This window comes from Tiliqua scincoides, chromosome 3, assembly GCF_035046505.1.
Source record: "Tiliqua scincoides isolate rTilSci1 chromosome 3, rTilSci1.hap2, whole genome shotgun sequence".
NCBI classification, from domain to species: Eukaryota; Metazoa; Chordata; class Lepidosauria; order Squamata; family Scincidae; genus Tiliqua; species Tiliqua scincoides.
In genome coordinates this window covers 230,104,482-230,121,139 of record NC_089823.1, presented here as the reverse complement: position 1 = coordinate 230,121,139, position 16,658 = coordinate 230,104,482, and the positions used below count along the sequence as shown (strand labels likewise).

Sequence of the window (16,658 nt, the reverse complement as noted above, 5' to 3'; positions counted from 1 at the left end):
CCAAACCCCGATTAAAACATCTAGTTTGGCTCTGCAGAGCAGAGCGATCGCTACCAAAAGCGATGGTTACCTTAGATTGGTTACCTTAGATTGGTTACTTTGCTTTGTAAGCAAGTCCAAGACCTACAGCTTGATGGTCTACACAGGGATCAGTAACTGGCATCTTTTGGGCCATATCTGCCTCTACCTGAAAGTTACAGGCTGGTTGGGATAATACTTTACAGCGCAATCCTCAGGTTGACCTGAACCAGCACAGCCATCCCTGCCCAACTCAAGAGTGTTGCAAATGTGCTGTACTTCACATTTGCAGCTACTCGTGAACCGGCAGTGCCATCTCAGTGCCCTGTACAAGCTGCTGGCACTGCATCCAGGAGCAGTGCCAGCTGGCACAGGTAAGGTTGTACTGAGCGGTGCAGGTGTGGGGTGGGAGACGATGGCGGGAGGGCATTTTGGAAGCAGGCAGGGGTGTTTTGTGTGTGGGGGGGGGAAGGGAGGAATGGGGCAAATTGGGCCTGAGAAAGGGGATTGACAGAGAAGGCTCTGCCGTATCATAACCCCCCTTCCCAGCCTGCCCAGCATTACATCAGGCTTCCCAGATTTGCGCCAGCTAAATAGAAGCCATTGATTCAAGAGGTCCCATAGGGACGACTGGGGCGTTACTCAGTGTTAGGGGAAATAAATCCCCTTATCCCGAGGAGACCTCCACCCGTCTCCTGAACTACACTGGATGTTCAGTGGCATAGGCCATGGGCAGGAGGTCTGGTCTAGAGGGTCAAGCCTCCGTTATCCTGAAGATAGAAGGTCACCAGTTCGAGGACACTGGCAGCTCCCTGAATGGCTGAGAATGGCGAGACCTTGAAGCAGCTGCCAAGCCCAGCTGAGTGATTCCACCTGCTCTTGGTGTGAGCAAGAAGCATCTTGGCTGCCCTCCGTGTGAGAGATGGAGCTGCTTGTCAGCTTGCGTGGGAGAACTGGAGGCCAGAAGTGAGACCAAATCAGGAAGATCCATCTGAAATGTTGTTGGTTCTTGAAAGATAGAACCTCTATGATTGTAAAAATCCCCTTGAGGGATTTAGAAACGCCTGCCTATGTAAACCGCCTTGAATAAAGTCAGAGGAGTAGTCCGATGACCAGAAAGGCATTATATAAATACCTAGTTATGATGATGATGATGATGATGATGATTGATGTGGCCCCAGTGCAGCTTAGAATTGGGCCGCTAGCCATCTGATTGGTCTCAAATGATAAAAGAGCATGTCCTCCTGGCCCCTCCTCTCACATCTGGGGAAATTTGGAGGGGAGGCAGGGTGGTAACAAACAACCCTTCTAGAGGTGCTATTAAGCCTATTTTTGAAGTCTCTTGTTGCATGGGGTCAGTCAAAGAGGTAAAGTACTGGTCCACAATCTGATGAAAAATTTAACAAAAATCAGGGTATGTTTGATGGGTGCAGTGGCTGTGGTTAGGGTACAAGAGAGACTGGTCCATTAATGTCCACCCTTCTCCACTTTCTCCACCTCAGAGAGACCCTTCCAGTCATGTGCTGACTGCTGGCCTACAGCGGTATGAGCAATTTTGCAAATGAATAGGAAAGAGGCAATCACCTCCTGTTCCACCATTCATCTAAACCATTGCTTTGCTTCTTCTCCACTCTTTCATGTTAATGCCACCACCAGTATTTCTCTCCTATGTTTGCCTGAGACTGGCCGCAAGGATAATACCTGGTTGCTACAAGATGGCATGGGTTCAAATCATTGTGAAGGATGTCCTACTGCTCTATCTTGCTGAATCTTAAGCCAAGAAAACCAGATAATCCAGAACCTCTCAAACACTAGTTTTGACTTTCAGAGCCCAATCCTAGTCATATCTACTCAGAAATGCAGCCCGTGGGGCTTACACCCAGATATGCATGGATAGGATTGCAGCCTTAATACTCTGGATGGCTCAGACCCAACAGAGCTAAAAGACAGCCTTCCTCTCCCTATCCTATTTTACTCTCTAAGGCTGGAAGCAGAAGGAGCTACTTCAGAGAGGTGAATGACATTTGGAAGGGGGATTGCCTCTCAACCTGTGGGCACCCATTTCAGTTCCTGGGAAACAAATGTTTCCCTGAAAACCTGCAAATGTGTTTGGTCAGAGACAAGAGCAGATAAATTAAATATATGTGTACACCTTAGGAATGAAACCTCTCAGACCTACTGCAATCTTTGATCTCCTTTCTTAATTTGCTTCTAGGCATCTCCTTTCTTCATTTTTAAAATTTCTTCCTCAATGGGGGAACATTGTTTCTCTTCCCCGTGTTACTCTTGTTCCTTGCGCTATTTCCGTCTTCTTGTGCGGTCTTCTAAATCATCGGTTGGCAGTCGACAAAGCCTCTGTTTTTCGTGATACTTTTCTCATGAATGTGCTGTTCTTGCTCTCGTGGAAACTCGGATCTCTCCTTGTGATGCCTGCCACGCCTGCTGTGCATTCCTTTGCAGTGGTGTTGCTAGGGGGTGTGTGCAGGCCTCACTGGGTGACGCATGGGGGTGACACCACTACTGGCCAAACTTTTTAAAATCTTGGTATTTTTGAATACTATCCTGTTATAGATCATTCAATGCAGAATTTCATGCAGAATGCAATGAAACGAACTGCCTTGAAATATCTTTGTTCTATTAAAAGTTGTAGCCAAAAAAAGGGGCAATGGTGCATCGCTATTCCCACCACCAGGAGCTTTGCCCCGCACACTGCATAGAAGGAGGCCATCATGGGGGGACATCATGGGGCCTCCTGCATGGGTAGTGGAAACTTGCTCCACTGGCAAGTTTTCTTTTTCTGATGCTCCCTCCTGAGTTGAAAAGGTGGGGGGGGGAATTTTTTCTTCTGCTTGCAGTTACCAGGTTCTTAACTTGCCTGCTCCTTTCCCCTTCTTTCCTTTGAATCTCACACTGTGCTTCTCCTTCCTCCTCATAACTGCTATCTTGCTTTGTTCACCATCTCCATGGTTCCTATAACTATTCTTGCCCCGTGACCCTGCCCCAGATTTGATTACTGGGCAGGGATTTCTGGTGATATCCTGGATCTTGCTGTGGTTTGGTGAACTTGCTATATACCTTTTCTGTCTCCCAGATGGCACTTTTACTCTTTGCTCTGCTTTCTATTCTCCCCCTAGACCTTATCCTTTTAATGTTCTTCAATCACTTCATTTCAAGAGTTTCTCTTCCATTTTTCTCTTCTTCTTTCCTCTGCTTTTCTTGCTTTTCCTGCGACTCCATTGGTTCTTTCTCACACGAGTATTTTACAATCATGTTACCATTCTTCCATTTAATCCTTACATCAACTTGTATTTTAATCTCCATTCTTAGAGCACAATGCTATGCGGGTTGTGTGGAGTGCAGGTCTGCCATGATGCTGAAAATGGTTGCCGTGGCATCCTAAGTGCAACTGGGCAGCCGGCAGTAGCTCCTCAAGGGGACACTCGTCCCCTTCTCCCGGGTAAGGAAAATAGCCCTACAACTGAACTACTCAATTCTGTGGCAGCTCTAGAACTGCCACAGAATCAAAGAGTTTCATGTCAGCTTGCGCAGCCCAACATGGAGCTCAGCTCCACCAGTCCCGCCCTCCTCCTGCCCTACTCCCTCCCTGGCACACCTCCTCCCCACCCTCCCCCCCGGAACGCCTCCTCCCCGCCTACTTCTCTTCTACCCTGCGGTTCGGATGATCGCTGAACAGCGGAGCACCGCCTTTCCATCAGTGCTAGCAGCTAGCTGTGGCGCTGGGTCAGCGTCAAGCCTGGTAAACGTGCCTTATGGCACATTCATGACAGTGCACACCAGCAGTAAGCTGGTGTGCAGAGCTCAGGATTGGGCTCTAAGTTTCATTATGTTCAATGGAGTTTACTCCCTGGAAAGTGTGCATAGGATTGTAACCTTAGATTCTTTCACATAGTGCTTCTGGTGTAACACTCATTTTCCTGATGATTTTCATTACAGGTTCATGTCTTCTCCCTCACCTGCTCTGACCTAAAATAAGTGCTTATCTGCTGGACTTGGGCAATTCTTGCATAAGTTTTCTTGTATCTGCTCTTCATTCTTTTCTTCCTCTGCACCGGTTTCTTCTGCTTTTCCTTCTTCTGTTCCATCAGATGCTTCTTCTTTTGCACCTTTTCTTCTCTAATTATTTGACCATATCCATCTTCTCTTTTCCTCATTCCATCCCTGCTACTTTCCTGTCCCCTTGATTCAGTTCTTGCTTCTTGTTTGAACTCCATTTCCTCATCAAACCTTTCTTTCAAAATTTCCAATTGTTCTGGCTCCTGATTCTTCTTTCCTTTACATGTCCTCTGGTTATTTATATTCCTAAAAAACAGTTTTCTGATCCCTTCTTCTTTCTTTTCATTCTAAAGAACTTCGGGGAATTGTCCTGTCTCTATATTTTATTTTCTACTAATTCTCTTCGTGATCTTTTCCAGTCTGGCTTTTGCCCTTTTCTATCATAATCTCTATAAGTTGTATTTCCAATTATTTTACTGATTCTGTCTTTCTCTGTCCTTCTCTTAAATCTTTCTTTGGAGACACATGAGCACACAGAAGTCTCACGTGATTTTTCTCTCTTACGTAGGGGGCAGAAGAGAAATCACATGAATGGGCATCAACAGGGACCTCCCAGGTCACAGTTTGAGTGCTTTGCTGCTCTTCCACCATGTGAGGGCAGCTTCTGTCAATAACATATACCAGGACGGTATGCAAGGTATTTCAGCGTCCATTTTGAAATCAAGGTTGTAACATCCTTTTAATTTAGGGGACAGGCCGTAGCTCAGTGGTAGAGCACATGCTTTGCATGCAGAAGGTTCCAGGTTCAAGCCTTGACAGGATCTTCAAGAAGGGCTGGGAATGAGCCTTTGCAGGAAACTGTGGAGAGTTTCTATATAGAAAACACTGAGCTAGATGAGCCAATGGTTTGAATTGATGTAAGGTAGCTTCATATGCGCACTGGTACTCATCCACTCTTGACCCAAAAGAGCTATAAATAGCCTGGGATGAGCTTTTGTAGTGTGGAATATGGGTTGCAGTAGGACCAGGGATCTCAGAAACCTGTTTGTGTAGGCAGAAGCCCCCTCCCCCCCCCCCATTCTATTGTGGTATGAGGGCCAGGCCTTCATTATGTGATGGGCTTAACACAGAAAATAAACTGGAAGGCTTTCTTTATCATCAAAAAGTATCACAAAGGGCCAAGATGCCGACTGGGAAAGCAGTATGCAAGAGGGTGATGTTAACCCTTTCCCTCTGTGATTTTTGCAACTGAAAATCTCCTAACTGTTCCTTGTCCTCAAGTGTCTATTTGCAGCAAAGAGTCACTCTGCAGATTGTGACTGTCCACAGCAATCAGAGCAGTGGCAGTAGTTTACCTATTTGGTAGTTGGTGATGATGTCCTCACTGAGCAACTTGGGGAACTGGATGCCATCAGTTTCACTGCTGATGGTGACTCTGAATGGAAGACACGGATGCAGTGGTGGGAGGATTTACAGGGGTGGAAGGAAGGCAAGAGAAGTAGAGAAGAGAGGTGGAGGATAGAAAGGAGGCAAAGGGAGAGATGGAAACAAAGAGTGAAGGCAGGAGGTGGAATACAGAGAGAGGGGATGGAATAAAGTAAGGAGAAAGGGAATGACTACAGGAAAGGTGGGAGAAGAAGAAAAGAACCTGGGCAGATGGAACTTGGGACTGGAAGGGGAAAACCTGGAGTAGGGGTAGTGGCAACAACAAGAGAAGGGGAAGGAGGAAGGATTCAGGAGAGCATGAATTCAAGCCACAGCCCCTAAGCAATGGGCAGCTTGCTACAGCCAGAGCCCCATCACCTGGACTGAGATACTGGCCACAGCAGAAAACCCCAGGGCAAAGAGTGTTCATTTGACTGTTTTCTGCTAGCACGAAAACCTTTGACCTTTGCTAGCACGAAGACAGTGTCCTGCAAGGTATATGGAGAGACCAATGCCCTGATCTAGAAGAACCTTCCCCCCCCCCCGCCGACCCTGTATATTACACAACAAACCTTAAGTCAAGCAGCAGTCAATGTTCTGGACTTAGTGTAGAGAAAAGGAACTTCCTTGTCATTTGCCAACCCATACAGTGTGAACCTCTGCCCTCCACATGGGAGGAAGCAGAGAGCAGTAGGCAGACAAGGGGAAATGGCAATCTTTCGTGAGGAGGATTCTGAGAAAAGTGCTGGGGAAAGGATTAGTTCCCTTCCCCATGTAACCTCAATCCTGATCCACATTAGGGCCCCCTCATGTCTGTTTTTTTTTTTTTTTAAACAACAAAGATATACTTCCAACTTTCTTCTCTTTCCAGCAGGTTTACCATAATGCGCAGTTTGGACCTGAATGTATTCTTATTAAAATCCTGCCTCGTCAAATCTTGCTTGATATTATACCCGGTTGTAATTTAAAACACACATACATGTACACACACACACACACAAAACTCATTTGCTTCTACTGTGCTACTACTAAATGATGTAAAATCAATGACTGAACCCAATTAAGCAAGATTATTACTTCTGTCGCTGCCTATGCCCACTTAGCTCACATTATCTGTCACCAAATAATGAAGGCGCTATTGATTTTTTGGGGCTTATAATCTAGTATTTCATATTGTATTGAATTTTTCTACTGCATTATATCGTGTCATTCTGTCAGTGTTGCGGTTTATATTTTTAGGAGGTATTCAGAAAACATTAATGACAGCAAGAAGAACTTGAGTTATTGGATTCGATTGCATAACGGTGCATGAATGTATGAATGGAGAGGGAAGGGACTATGACAGGACTGGGCCCCCAATTTAGGCCTCTTGTGAAAGCCATGATAATCCTCAAATTATATTTCCAGAGTGCTGATTTTGGAAAAAAAGGCCACCCAAAGCCCAGGGAAGCTGGAGATACATTTTCCTTTAATGAAAATGTAATTCCCTCTTTTTTTCAGGTCATTTGAAGACTCACAGCTCTAGATACAACCACCATCTTGTGACCAGTCATTGACTGCAATGAGCAAGATCTTTTCTATGGTGGCTTCTTTTGTGGAATTCAGGCAGCAATCCTATCCACACTTATTTGGGAGTGAGCCTCATTGACTATGGGACTTACTTCTGAGTAGGCATGCATAGGATTGGGCTTTCACTCCCTAAGGAGGTCAGATGTCTTTTATAACTTTTAGGAAAGTGCTTATGACCTGGCGATTTCAGAAACATTTTTGCATGGGAGATTCTGGTGTCCGGTGTATGCTAGTCTTTTGCTGGGTTTGACAGTTACACAGTGGCATACCCTGGCCTCTGAGTGGCCCGCTTGAAGGCAGGCTGTGCAGCATGGCCTTTCCCAGTTTGAAGAGACACTTGGCCAACAGACTGAGGCAAAGAGGCAAAGAAGGAAGGCCCATAGCCAGGGAGACAGACCAGGGACAGACTGCACTTGCTCCCGGTGTGGAAGGGATTATCACTCCTGAATTGGCCTTTTCAGCCACACTAGACGCTGTTCCAGAACCACCTTTCAGAGCGCGATACCATAGTCTTCCGAGACTGAAGGTTGCCAACAGTCTAGATAGAGGGGGTGCAAAGCACTAAGTTTTGCAGGTGCCTCAATGCGCCGTGCAAGCATCCCCTCCCCTTCCCCTTTGGAGCCATCCTAGGCATTCCGTCTCTGTTTTGCTCCCATCACGTGGAATGGCTCTGAAGGGCACCGAATGGGCCACTTTCAGGGAGCCATTTAGGCCCCTGCAAAACTTAATGCTTTGCACCCCTCTAGCTACACCACTGCAGTTATATTTGTTGTTTTAACATTTTTGTTGTAGATTCTCATATATTTTTTAAGCTGGATTTTATTTTGCAGGCAATATTGTGGCCCTTACCCGGTTCATAAGATAGGAAATAAATACAAATAAGAAGGCTAATTCCCAATGCCTGTTAAATCTCAGGATGATGCTGTGCAGATGAAGGCAAGCTTAATTATTAATACAGTTGGCCCACATCTTACAGATACTTTATGTGTGTGAATTCAAGTACTGTATCTGCTGCACCCAGCAGACACAAAAATAGAGAGTAAAAAAATCAGATGAAATATTGTGGTTGATTCCTTCTGCCGTACCTTTTATTAAGTGTATATACCCAGGAATGAGCATGAGATGGAAGAGTAACACTGCTGTTCCTCAGTTGGTCTCAGTTCCTTAAAGTGACAGTACGTACTTTTTTGAACTAAAGGGATTTTCAAGGTAATTCAGTGGCATTGCTAAGCCAGGCCTGGCTTAGCTACACCACTCCGCTGGGGAAGGGGGTGACAGCGGTTACTGTGGTCGAACAGCAAACACTGTAAAATTAGCCCTCCCGCCTGCCCTTTGCTCCATACAGCTCTAAATGGAGCTGTTTCTAGGGCCAGGGCCAAGCATGCACAGAGAAGGGGATGACTGTGCAGGCACGGGGGCTGACGCAATGACGTGAGGGCCATCATCGTGTCACCCAGTCCCGGGGACCTCCCCCAGCTACGCGACTAAGATACTTTTCTGTATCTTTGCCTTACTTGCTGACTTTGCTGACCTAACCCTCCCATAGGTTACATGCTGACTGTACCTCAAATTGTCAGGGACATGCAGCAGGTATAGCCCTGCCCCAATAGGTTTTCCACATGACCTCTTGACTTTTGCCTGTACGTCTTTCCTAAACTGAATGAAGCTCTTGGGTGGAGGGGTGAAAGAAGCATTCCTTAACCTCTGTGTCAGGATCTGGAAGCCATGCTCAGTTTTGGGGGGGAACAAGGGGCAGGGCCAGGTTTAGCAAAGCGGTACTACATGGGGCATTGATTCCAAGATCAATGGATGAGTGAATGAAGATAACTTGGGATATGAAGGTCCTCCACTAATCACAGATGAGGGAACTTCAGCTAGCAAATAGAGGACTATATGTTTTGGCTAGCCTGGGTAGCCATCCATTATTTGTACTTCCTCCCACTCCTGTAGCTCACTGGTCACTAGCCAATAAGTGCTTATGATTGCCACAATCTCAGCAGAAAACTCCCGTGCTCCCTTCAGGGGCAGCCAACGTATTACTGTTGTTAGACAAGCGGGCACAAAATAACCCACTCTTATATGCAAAGCCACGCAGTCGCCACGTACCTTCTCTCATCATGTCTGTAGGATGTGGAGCCCCGGCCGCTGGTCCAAATGAACATCTTAGAGGATTGGTCCCCACTGTCTTTCTTTTCTGTGGAGGTCCGGGAGGGATGACGGTAGGACCTAGGAGGAAAGAGGCAGCTTTCATCATTGCTGTGTGGAGGAACCCTGCAGGGCCATGATGCTTCCATTGAGCCTAAGTGCCAAAATCCAGCTTGGTTCATCAGTTACTCTGCAGGCCCTGGATAGTGGCTTCCGGATTATTCCAGGTGATATGAAAAACACAACAGGGATGATGTTTTTCCTTCCAAGAGGTTCAATTAAATTATCTTCTGCACTTAATTTTTTAAAGTTATTATTATTATTTCCTCCTTTCCAACTTCCATCAGGTTTAATAAAACTTCATTTTACTGCCTTTGCAAGCACTGCAAATCCAGTAATGGATAAATAAGAATCCTAAGCTCTCCACTTCTCCGGTTGTCTTTCTGGGCCTTTTTCTTCTCTGCTGCTTTCCAACAGGAGCCTTTGTTTGTATGTGTGCTCTAAGCAACCACAAGACTCTCAACAATTATGCTGGATTCAGAATGCAGTGATCTGTTACCAAATCTGCAGTTAAATTTACACTGTGGTTAAAGTCCGTCCTGTGGTTGGCCCTCTCTGATTGGCGTTTCAGGATGGGGGCCATGGCAACTTGACCAGGTTCTCTGTGACTACTGAAGAGGTGTGTGTTTTTCTGAGAACTGCATGATATATGTTGAAGATAGTTTCTTTCTTGTCTGTTGCTCCCAATCACATCTCCATTCTTTCAACTATTTCTTTCACATAACACCAGAACCAGAACCAGGGGACATCCACTAAAATTGAGTGTTGGGAGAGTTAGAATAGACAAAAGAAAATATTTCTTTACTCAGCATGTGGTTGGTCTATGGAACTCCTTGCCACAGGATGTGGTGATGGCATCTGGCCTGGACGCCTTTAAAAGGGGATTGGACAAGTTTCTGGAGGAAAAATCCATTACGGGTTACAAGCCATGATGTGTATGTGCAACCTCCTGATTTTAGAAATGGGCTATGTCAGATGCAAGGGAGGGCACCAGGATGAGGTCTCTTGTTATCTGGTGTGCTCCCTGGGGCATTTGGTGGGCTGCTGTGAGATACAGGAAGCTGGACTAGATGGGCCTATGGCCTGATCCAGTGGGGCTTTTCTTATGTTCTTATGTTCTTTCACAAATAAAAATAAGGACACTTTTGTGTACCTTTAAATCTCCTGCTCTCACCCACAGGATCACTGCCTTAAGGTCCTGCCAAGCAGATAGATGAGCAATTAGCACAAGGTCAGGTATGGCAGGTTGACTTGCCATTTTACTTGATATTTTTAAAGTATTGGGAATCAGAAAGCCATGCCAATCTATGGCAGAAATCACCCAGAGATCCAGCAGTGGGTCTGGACCAATTGTCTGCCCTCTCCCCCAGTTTCAGATTGCCACAAACACACATATACCCTCTCCACTCGTCATGGGGAGCAGGAAAGTTAGGAGAGGGGCTGTTTAATCCTCCCCCCTCTGTTTTTCCCTTGAAATTACCGCCTGCCTTCCCTCATGTTAAAACCATCTTCTGGGTTCCCTGTCTTGGCAGGTAGTGACCAGAGACAGGGTCTTTTTGGTTGTGGGGCTCCATTTATGGCAGCGATGGGCAAATCCAGCGCAGCTTGACTCAAGTCAAGTCGTGAGTCTACACCCCCTGTGACTTGACTCAAAAATGAGTCTCAACGGGTGGACTTTCCAAGTCACCCAGAGTGGTTTTGTGACTTGAAAAGACTCGAGTCTCAAGTCGTTCCCTTTAAAAAATCAACTGCAGCTCAGCGGGAAAAAAGGGGCTTCTGCCGGGCTCTGTGTGTGTGTTTTGGAGTTCTCTTTAAACACTCCCCTGCTCTCCCCAACATTCCATCTGTGAGGCAGCAGTGCAGAATACGCTGATCAGTTCCCTCTGTACGTTCCTGCCCCAGCTGTGACGAAATCCACCCCCTTCACATCATGGGCCTGGGTGGACCTAAAGGGAAGAGGGAGGGAGGGAGGATGCATCCCAGCTCACCAAGGACTGTTGCAGCATGGGAATGAGTGGTGGGGCAGGCAGATCTGGCCCGGGACAGGGGCAGGATCGGAGGTGCTGGAGCATCCAAATCCCCTTCCTGGGTCTGATCCACTTGCAAGGACAACTTGGATTTGCGCCAGCATTATCACTGGTGCAGGTCTCAGTTGACCCATAGCAGCTGCTGGGGGGTTTACCCTGGGACAAGGGGAAAAATGTCCTCAACCTGAGACCTCCAGCAGCAGAAATTCCCCTGTGGGTTGCCATGGAAGCTGCAGTAGCCCAGCTATATTTCGGTCCAGGAATTTAGTTAGGATTGAGTTGTAACTAGTGCGGAGAACTGACTTCTGTATGAAAAATGCTTGAAATTGCATCAAAGAAGGAGATGGAAAAAAGAACTGATTCAATTGAGGCACTTAGATTTTCAGGAGAGAGGTTGGTGCAAAATTGTTTTCAAAGAAAATTGAGCTTATTCATTAGATCTTGAAGTCAATTTATAGGACAATATCTTACATCGTTAAGGTTATTTCCTATTTCATGGTTTATAGTTACTTCCTGGAGTGGAAGGAAGTTGTAGGGACAGTCTTTAATGGGCTCAAGTTCTTTGAGAAGAGAAAGTTCTGCAACCTTTGTAATATACGTTTATTTACAAATATATAAAGTGTGTGTGTGCATGGGGGGAGGGGAGCAGCATCAGTTGCCCCACGCCCAAAAGCATTGCCTTGGAATGGAACCTATCAAAGGTTTTCCCCCAGGTTCTTTCTTGCTCATCAGCTGCAAAAAGGACAGGCTTGTTTCTCCTTCTCTGGTTAAATACTAACAAATTATTTCTTGACAGTTCATACCTGGTGGGGTATGTTAAGTAACTAGCATCCCCATGCTAATTTAGAGTCCAATACTGAGCTTGGCGCACCAGCTTACTGCTGGAGTGCACTGTCACAAATGTACTGCAAAGCACGTTTGCAAGAGTGCCGGCCAGCTGAGTGCTGGGCCAGCTCCGGTGCTGGGTCTGTGCAGAGGCGTAGCTAGGTCATTTGACACCCGGGGCCCATAAATTTTTGTCACCCCATATGACTTAATAAATAAATAAATAAATAAATAAATAAATAAATAAATAAATGTTATTAATTATATTGTTTAATTAATTAATTCACTTTTTATACCCTGCACATGCCCGTTCTCGTCTGATCTCGGAAGCTAAGCAGGGTCAGGCCTGGTTAGTACTTGGATGGGAGACCGCCTGGGAACACCGGGTGCTGTAGGCTTATACCATAGTCTTTCGAGACTGAAGGTTGCCAACCATCATTATACCACCCTTCCTCTAAGCAGCTCGGGGTGGTGTACATGGTTCCTCCCCTTATTTTGTCCTCACAACAATCCTGTGAGACAGAGATAGTAATATGACATGGAATGAATAATAATAATGGCCAGAAAAAATAAATGCAGTGAATATTTCCCCACAAGTAGTGGATGAAATTCTGCATCAAATGGTATACAACATGATGGTATTATTCCTAAAAGCCACGATGTCCAGAATTTTGGTCACTAGGGTGTTACCCCCCCCCCCGGATTTCTCATTGGCCTGTTTTGAGTTAAGGCAGTGGTTCTCAAACTTTTACTGGGCCCACTTTTTAGAATGACAGTCTGTCCAAGAACCACCAGAAGTGATATCATGGCTGGAAGTGACATCATCAAGCAAAATAAAATAATTATAAATAATTAAATTAAAGAAAGATAAATAAGGGGAAGCCAGCCCTGTTTCAGTGAATTTTGTCTGTAGCCTACCTGGAGTAATACCCCCCTGCAAAAAATCAGTGAGATTTTCAGCCCTCCCCAGTGCCCACCTTACCAGCTCAAGCTTCTGGTTTATTCTTTGGGGGGGGGGCTGCCTTCTGGAGCATTCGTTGAGCTTCATTTTCATCAGATGGGGACCATGCAGCCAGCCTTGCATTCCCCTTTGCCTGACTTGACCAGGAGCCAAGGCATATGCTTACTCATGAGTAAACATGACCATGTGGCTTTCTTTCACTTTCCATAGGGCTCAACACATTCATCTGCTTGGAGGGAGGGACTTCCTTCTTGGGTGTTTTTTGGGGGCTGCTTTTATTGGATAGGAGCCATTCCAGTGTCATTGGATTGCTCTCAGCCTGCCCTTTCCAACAAACTATGAGAAGTTCACCTAGTTGCAAGTAAATGTGCGATATGGCTCAGTTTCATTTTCCATAGGGTTCAATGCATTTTTTGGTATCTGGTATTTTGGACATAACTTTTGATGGAAAGGAGATATTTCAATCCGGGTTTTTGCATTGCATTCCACTGGAAATTTCACATCCAACAGTATATGGCATGATGGGATTACTCCTAACCTTCACGATGTTAGCGATGTTGGGGCATTTGTGGTGCTACACCCCCCCCAAGAGTGGTACCCGGGGCAGACTTCCCCCGCTAGCTACGCCACTCGGTCTGTGTTCTGCCGCCTGGACTGCTTGGCAGTGGAGAGGTGGGAGTATGTGGGGAGGTGGGGAGGAGGTGTTCCGAGGTGGGGGAAGGTTGGCAGATGGTGGGTGGAGTGTGGGGAGGATGCGTGGTTGGAGGAGGGAGCAGGGTGGGAGGGGTGTGGGACTGGTGGAGCTTGGCTCCACTGGATCCAAAGCCCCGTTTTGAACCGTATGGTTCGACATGGGGCTGTTCGATTTTGCACCGGCTCGAGAGCTGCTGCAGAACCAAGTAGCCCCATTGTGAGGCTATTTCCCTTACTCAGGGAAAGGGAACAAAAGTCCCTTTCTCCCGAGAAGCTGCTACAGGCTGCCTGGTTGCACACTGGATGCTGCGGCTGCCATTTTAGTGTCATGACAGCCTAGTGCTCTGAGCAGCTCAGGATGGGGCTGTTAAGCAAGCTTTTTTTTTTTTAGCTACTATTGTTAACTAGGAAAGCATTTTTAGCAGAGAAAACACCTTTCATGTTGTAAGGATGCTTTCAACAATGTTATGTTTTACCTTTTTTCTCTGCAGTGATTTTCAGACTTCTTCATCTCATGGCGCCCTGGCAAAGGCACTAAACTTTTCAGGGAACACCATCCATTTTCTGACTATTGACAAGGCACAATACATTGCTGGTGGGAGGGGGGTTCACATCTTCAATGGCCCTACTAATAAATAACCCTCTCCCAAACTCCCATAGCACACTTGTGGACTATTAGTGGCACACCAATATGCCGTAGCACACCAGTCGCAAATGGCTGCACTAGAACATCAGGATCCATGAAATTGGAGGTGCTGAATTCGTATGCCAGATTGACTGGTAAAATATGCCAGGTAGGAAAAACACAAGATAGAGCCCTTCCTAGGACTGCATCAATTCAGAATGCAGGCAGGAGATCTGATGATTGCTCATGTAAATCTATGGGAGACTATGTGCAAATATGGCCTAAAATCACTGTCCTGCCACAGGAAGAACCTTTACAGATCAGAGGACACTAGCAGAGGACAGGCACATCATATGTCTCTTGCCACTTGATTATGCGTTCTGGAAAGTGTGGTTATGAGCAGCAAAAGATTGATGAGACCTTCTGTGTTCCTGCTCACAGCAATGGCAATTTGGTACCTGGTAGCAAAATGGCTAGGTTGGGACAAAAACAACAAGTGTTTAAGATGAGTCCTTAGGAAAGAGAAGGACTCTGTTATGCTTCAGCATGCCAGTGTCTTGGAGCTGCCCACCTGTGCTCTCATTAATGTTGCCTGCTTCATTAGCAGGGCAAGCTAAGCCAACCTTCACCATTTAATACATAATTACACACCTAATCTTGTGTAAAATTGTAACACTAATGACATCACTGCAGCCATTCACAAAGGTCGGATGGATGCAACTCTCTCCGATGTTCTTTGAGCGAAAGGGACATATTCTAAGTGGAATCCCTTTCGTTGCAAGAACATAGTCAGAATTCTGTGTGGTCATTGGCTGATTAATTTCAGTGAGCATTCAGACTTGATTCAGAGGGATGCGCCCGTTGCATATCATGACAATATTATGAGCTGGGTCAGTATGTCGGGCTGTCAAGAGCACATTACACCTGTGCTTTGACATTTGCGCTAGATTCCTCTTCTCTTTCATGCACAGTTGAGGGTCATACTACAAATGATGTTAAACCCATCATTAACAGGAAGTTGACTAGAACTAGTTCTTTATGCCAAAATTTTTTTTTTTTTTTGGGGGGGGGGATCCAGCTCATGATCACAGTGCACTGGGAGGGAGAATCAACACTTTCCCCTCCTCTGCTTTCATGCCAACAACTGCCCTCCCCCAGACTGGGTAGGGTAGGGGACAAGATAGGCACAGTCGCTAGTGAACACTTGCTAGTATTTAGTGATCTAGACCTCTACTTCCTGCTTTCTCTTAGTGCTCAAATGAGTTTAATGTACAATTGGTAGTTTTCTGCTGCCACCATCCAAGGTCAGGAAGCCCAGAGATGAAGAGATTGCCTTGGAAAAACTCCACTTGCAAGATAATCCTGGGAGCCCCTAAATACTGTTTAGTCTCCTTTGCAACCAAACAGTAATGGAACTACTTTTTGTTTTAAAAACAAACATTGGCAAGCAGATTAAAAAGTAAGTAACAAATAAAACAAGCCCCTGATGCAGGTGACAGAGTATTCTTTTCCTAATCTTTCTTACACATGAAGTTCTGGGGAGGGGGGGGGGTCTGCTTTCTGCACTCACTCAATGGATGGGTGTTCCTTTCAATGAAAAAAACAACAGTGTTTTTAAACAAAGAATCCAGGCAACATACCCTAGGCATCTCAGTGCATAACCTAGTGCTGGTGACATCTTGGATTTATCTGGTTGGAGGATTTACGACCACTTGGGCACCTCTACCTGTCCCTAGGTAGCCTGTTGTGTCCAATTGACTTGCACATCCCAGCAGAAGGGTTGGCTAGTAGTATCTATTACTTTTGGGGAAGCCAGACAAGAAAGATGGCAAATTGACACTGACCTCGCCACACTGGCGCGTGGCTCTTCTTTAATGGCATTTAATTTAAAGAAGATTTTGAAGTAGGATGTCCCAGGAGACCAGTTTAGAAGGCTGAAGTCTCACAAAAGACCCCAAGGCAGCAAATTTCAATATTTTTTATCTCAAGGCACACTGACAAGGCGCTAAAATGGTCAAGGTACACCATCAGTTTTTTTTTTTTTTACAATTGACAAGGCACACCACACTGCCGGTGAGATGCTCACATCCCCCATGGCCCTAAAAATAAATGACCCTACTGCAAACTCCTGCGGTACATCCGCAGACCATTCACGACACACCAATGGGCCGTGGCACACCGGTTGATAATTGCTGCCCTAAGGGGTTGAAGGATCCAAAAATAGGGGAAAATCAGAACTCAAAGTGGTTATTTGTTCTCAAATGCTATTTGCTGAAAATAGCAACTGGTGGCAAAT

At 45.9% G+C, this 16,658-nt stretch overlaps 1 protein-coding gene and 1 pseudogene across 3 annotated transcripts in view; one reads left to right on the top strand and one right to left on the bottom strand.

Annotated features, from left to right (window-relative positions):
* Positions 1-16,658, bottom strand: part of LOC136645736 (calcium-activated potassium channel subunit beta-2) — a 96,211-nt gene that overhangs the window by 25,920 nt on the left and 53,633 nt on the right. The window contains exons 2-4 of one of the 3 annotated variants that reach the window (XM_066622124.1): positions 9,133-9,252; positions 5,172-5,178; positions 3,155-3,171 (exon numbers count right to left, since the gene is read on the bottom strand). In XM_066622124.1, coding sequence (XP_066478221.1) covers positions 3,155-3,171; positions 5,172-5,178; positions 9,133-9,252 — 144 coding nt within the window. Of the gene's footprint in view, positions 1-3,154; positions 3,172-5,171; positions 5,179-9,128; positions 9,253-16,658 lie in introns of those variants that run through there. The other 2 variants (XM_066622127.1, XM_066622126.1) reach the window with 2 other exon arrangements.
* Positions 12,363-12,481, top strand: LOC136646774 (5S ribosomal RNA; annotated as a pseudogene).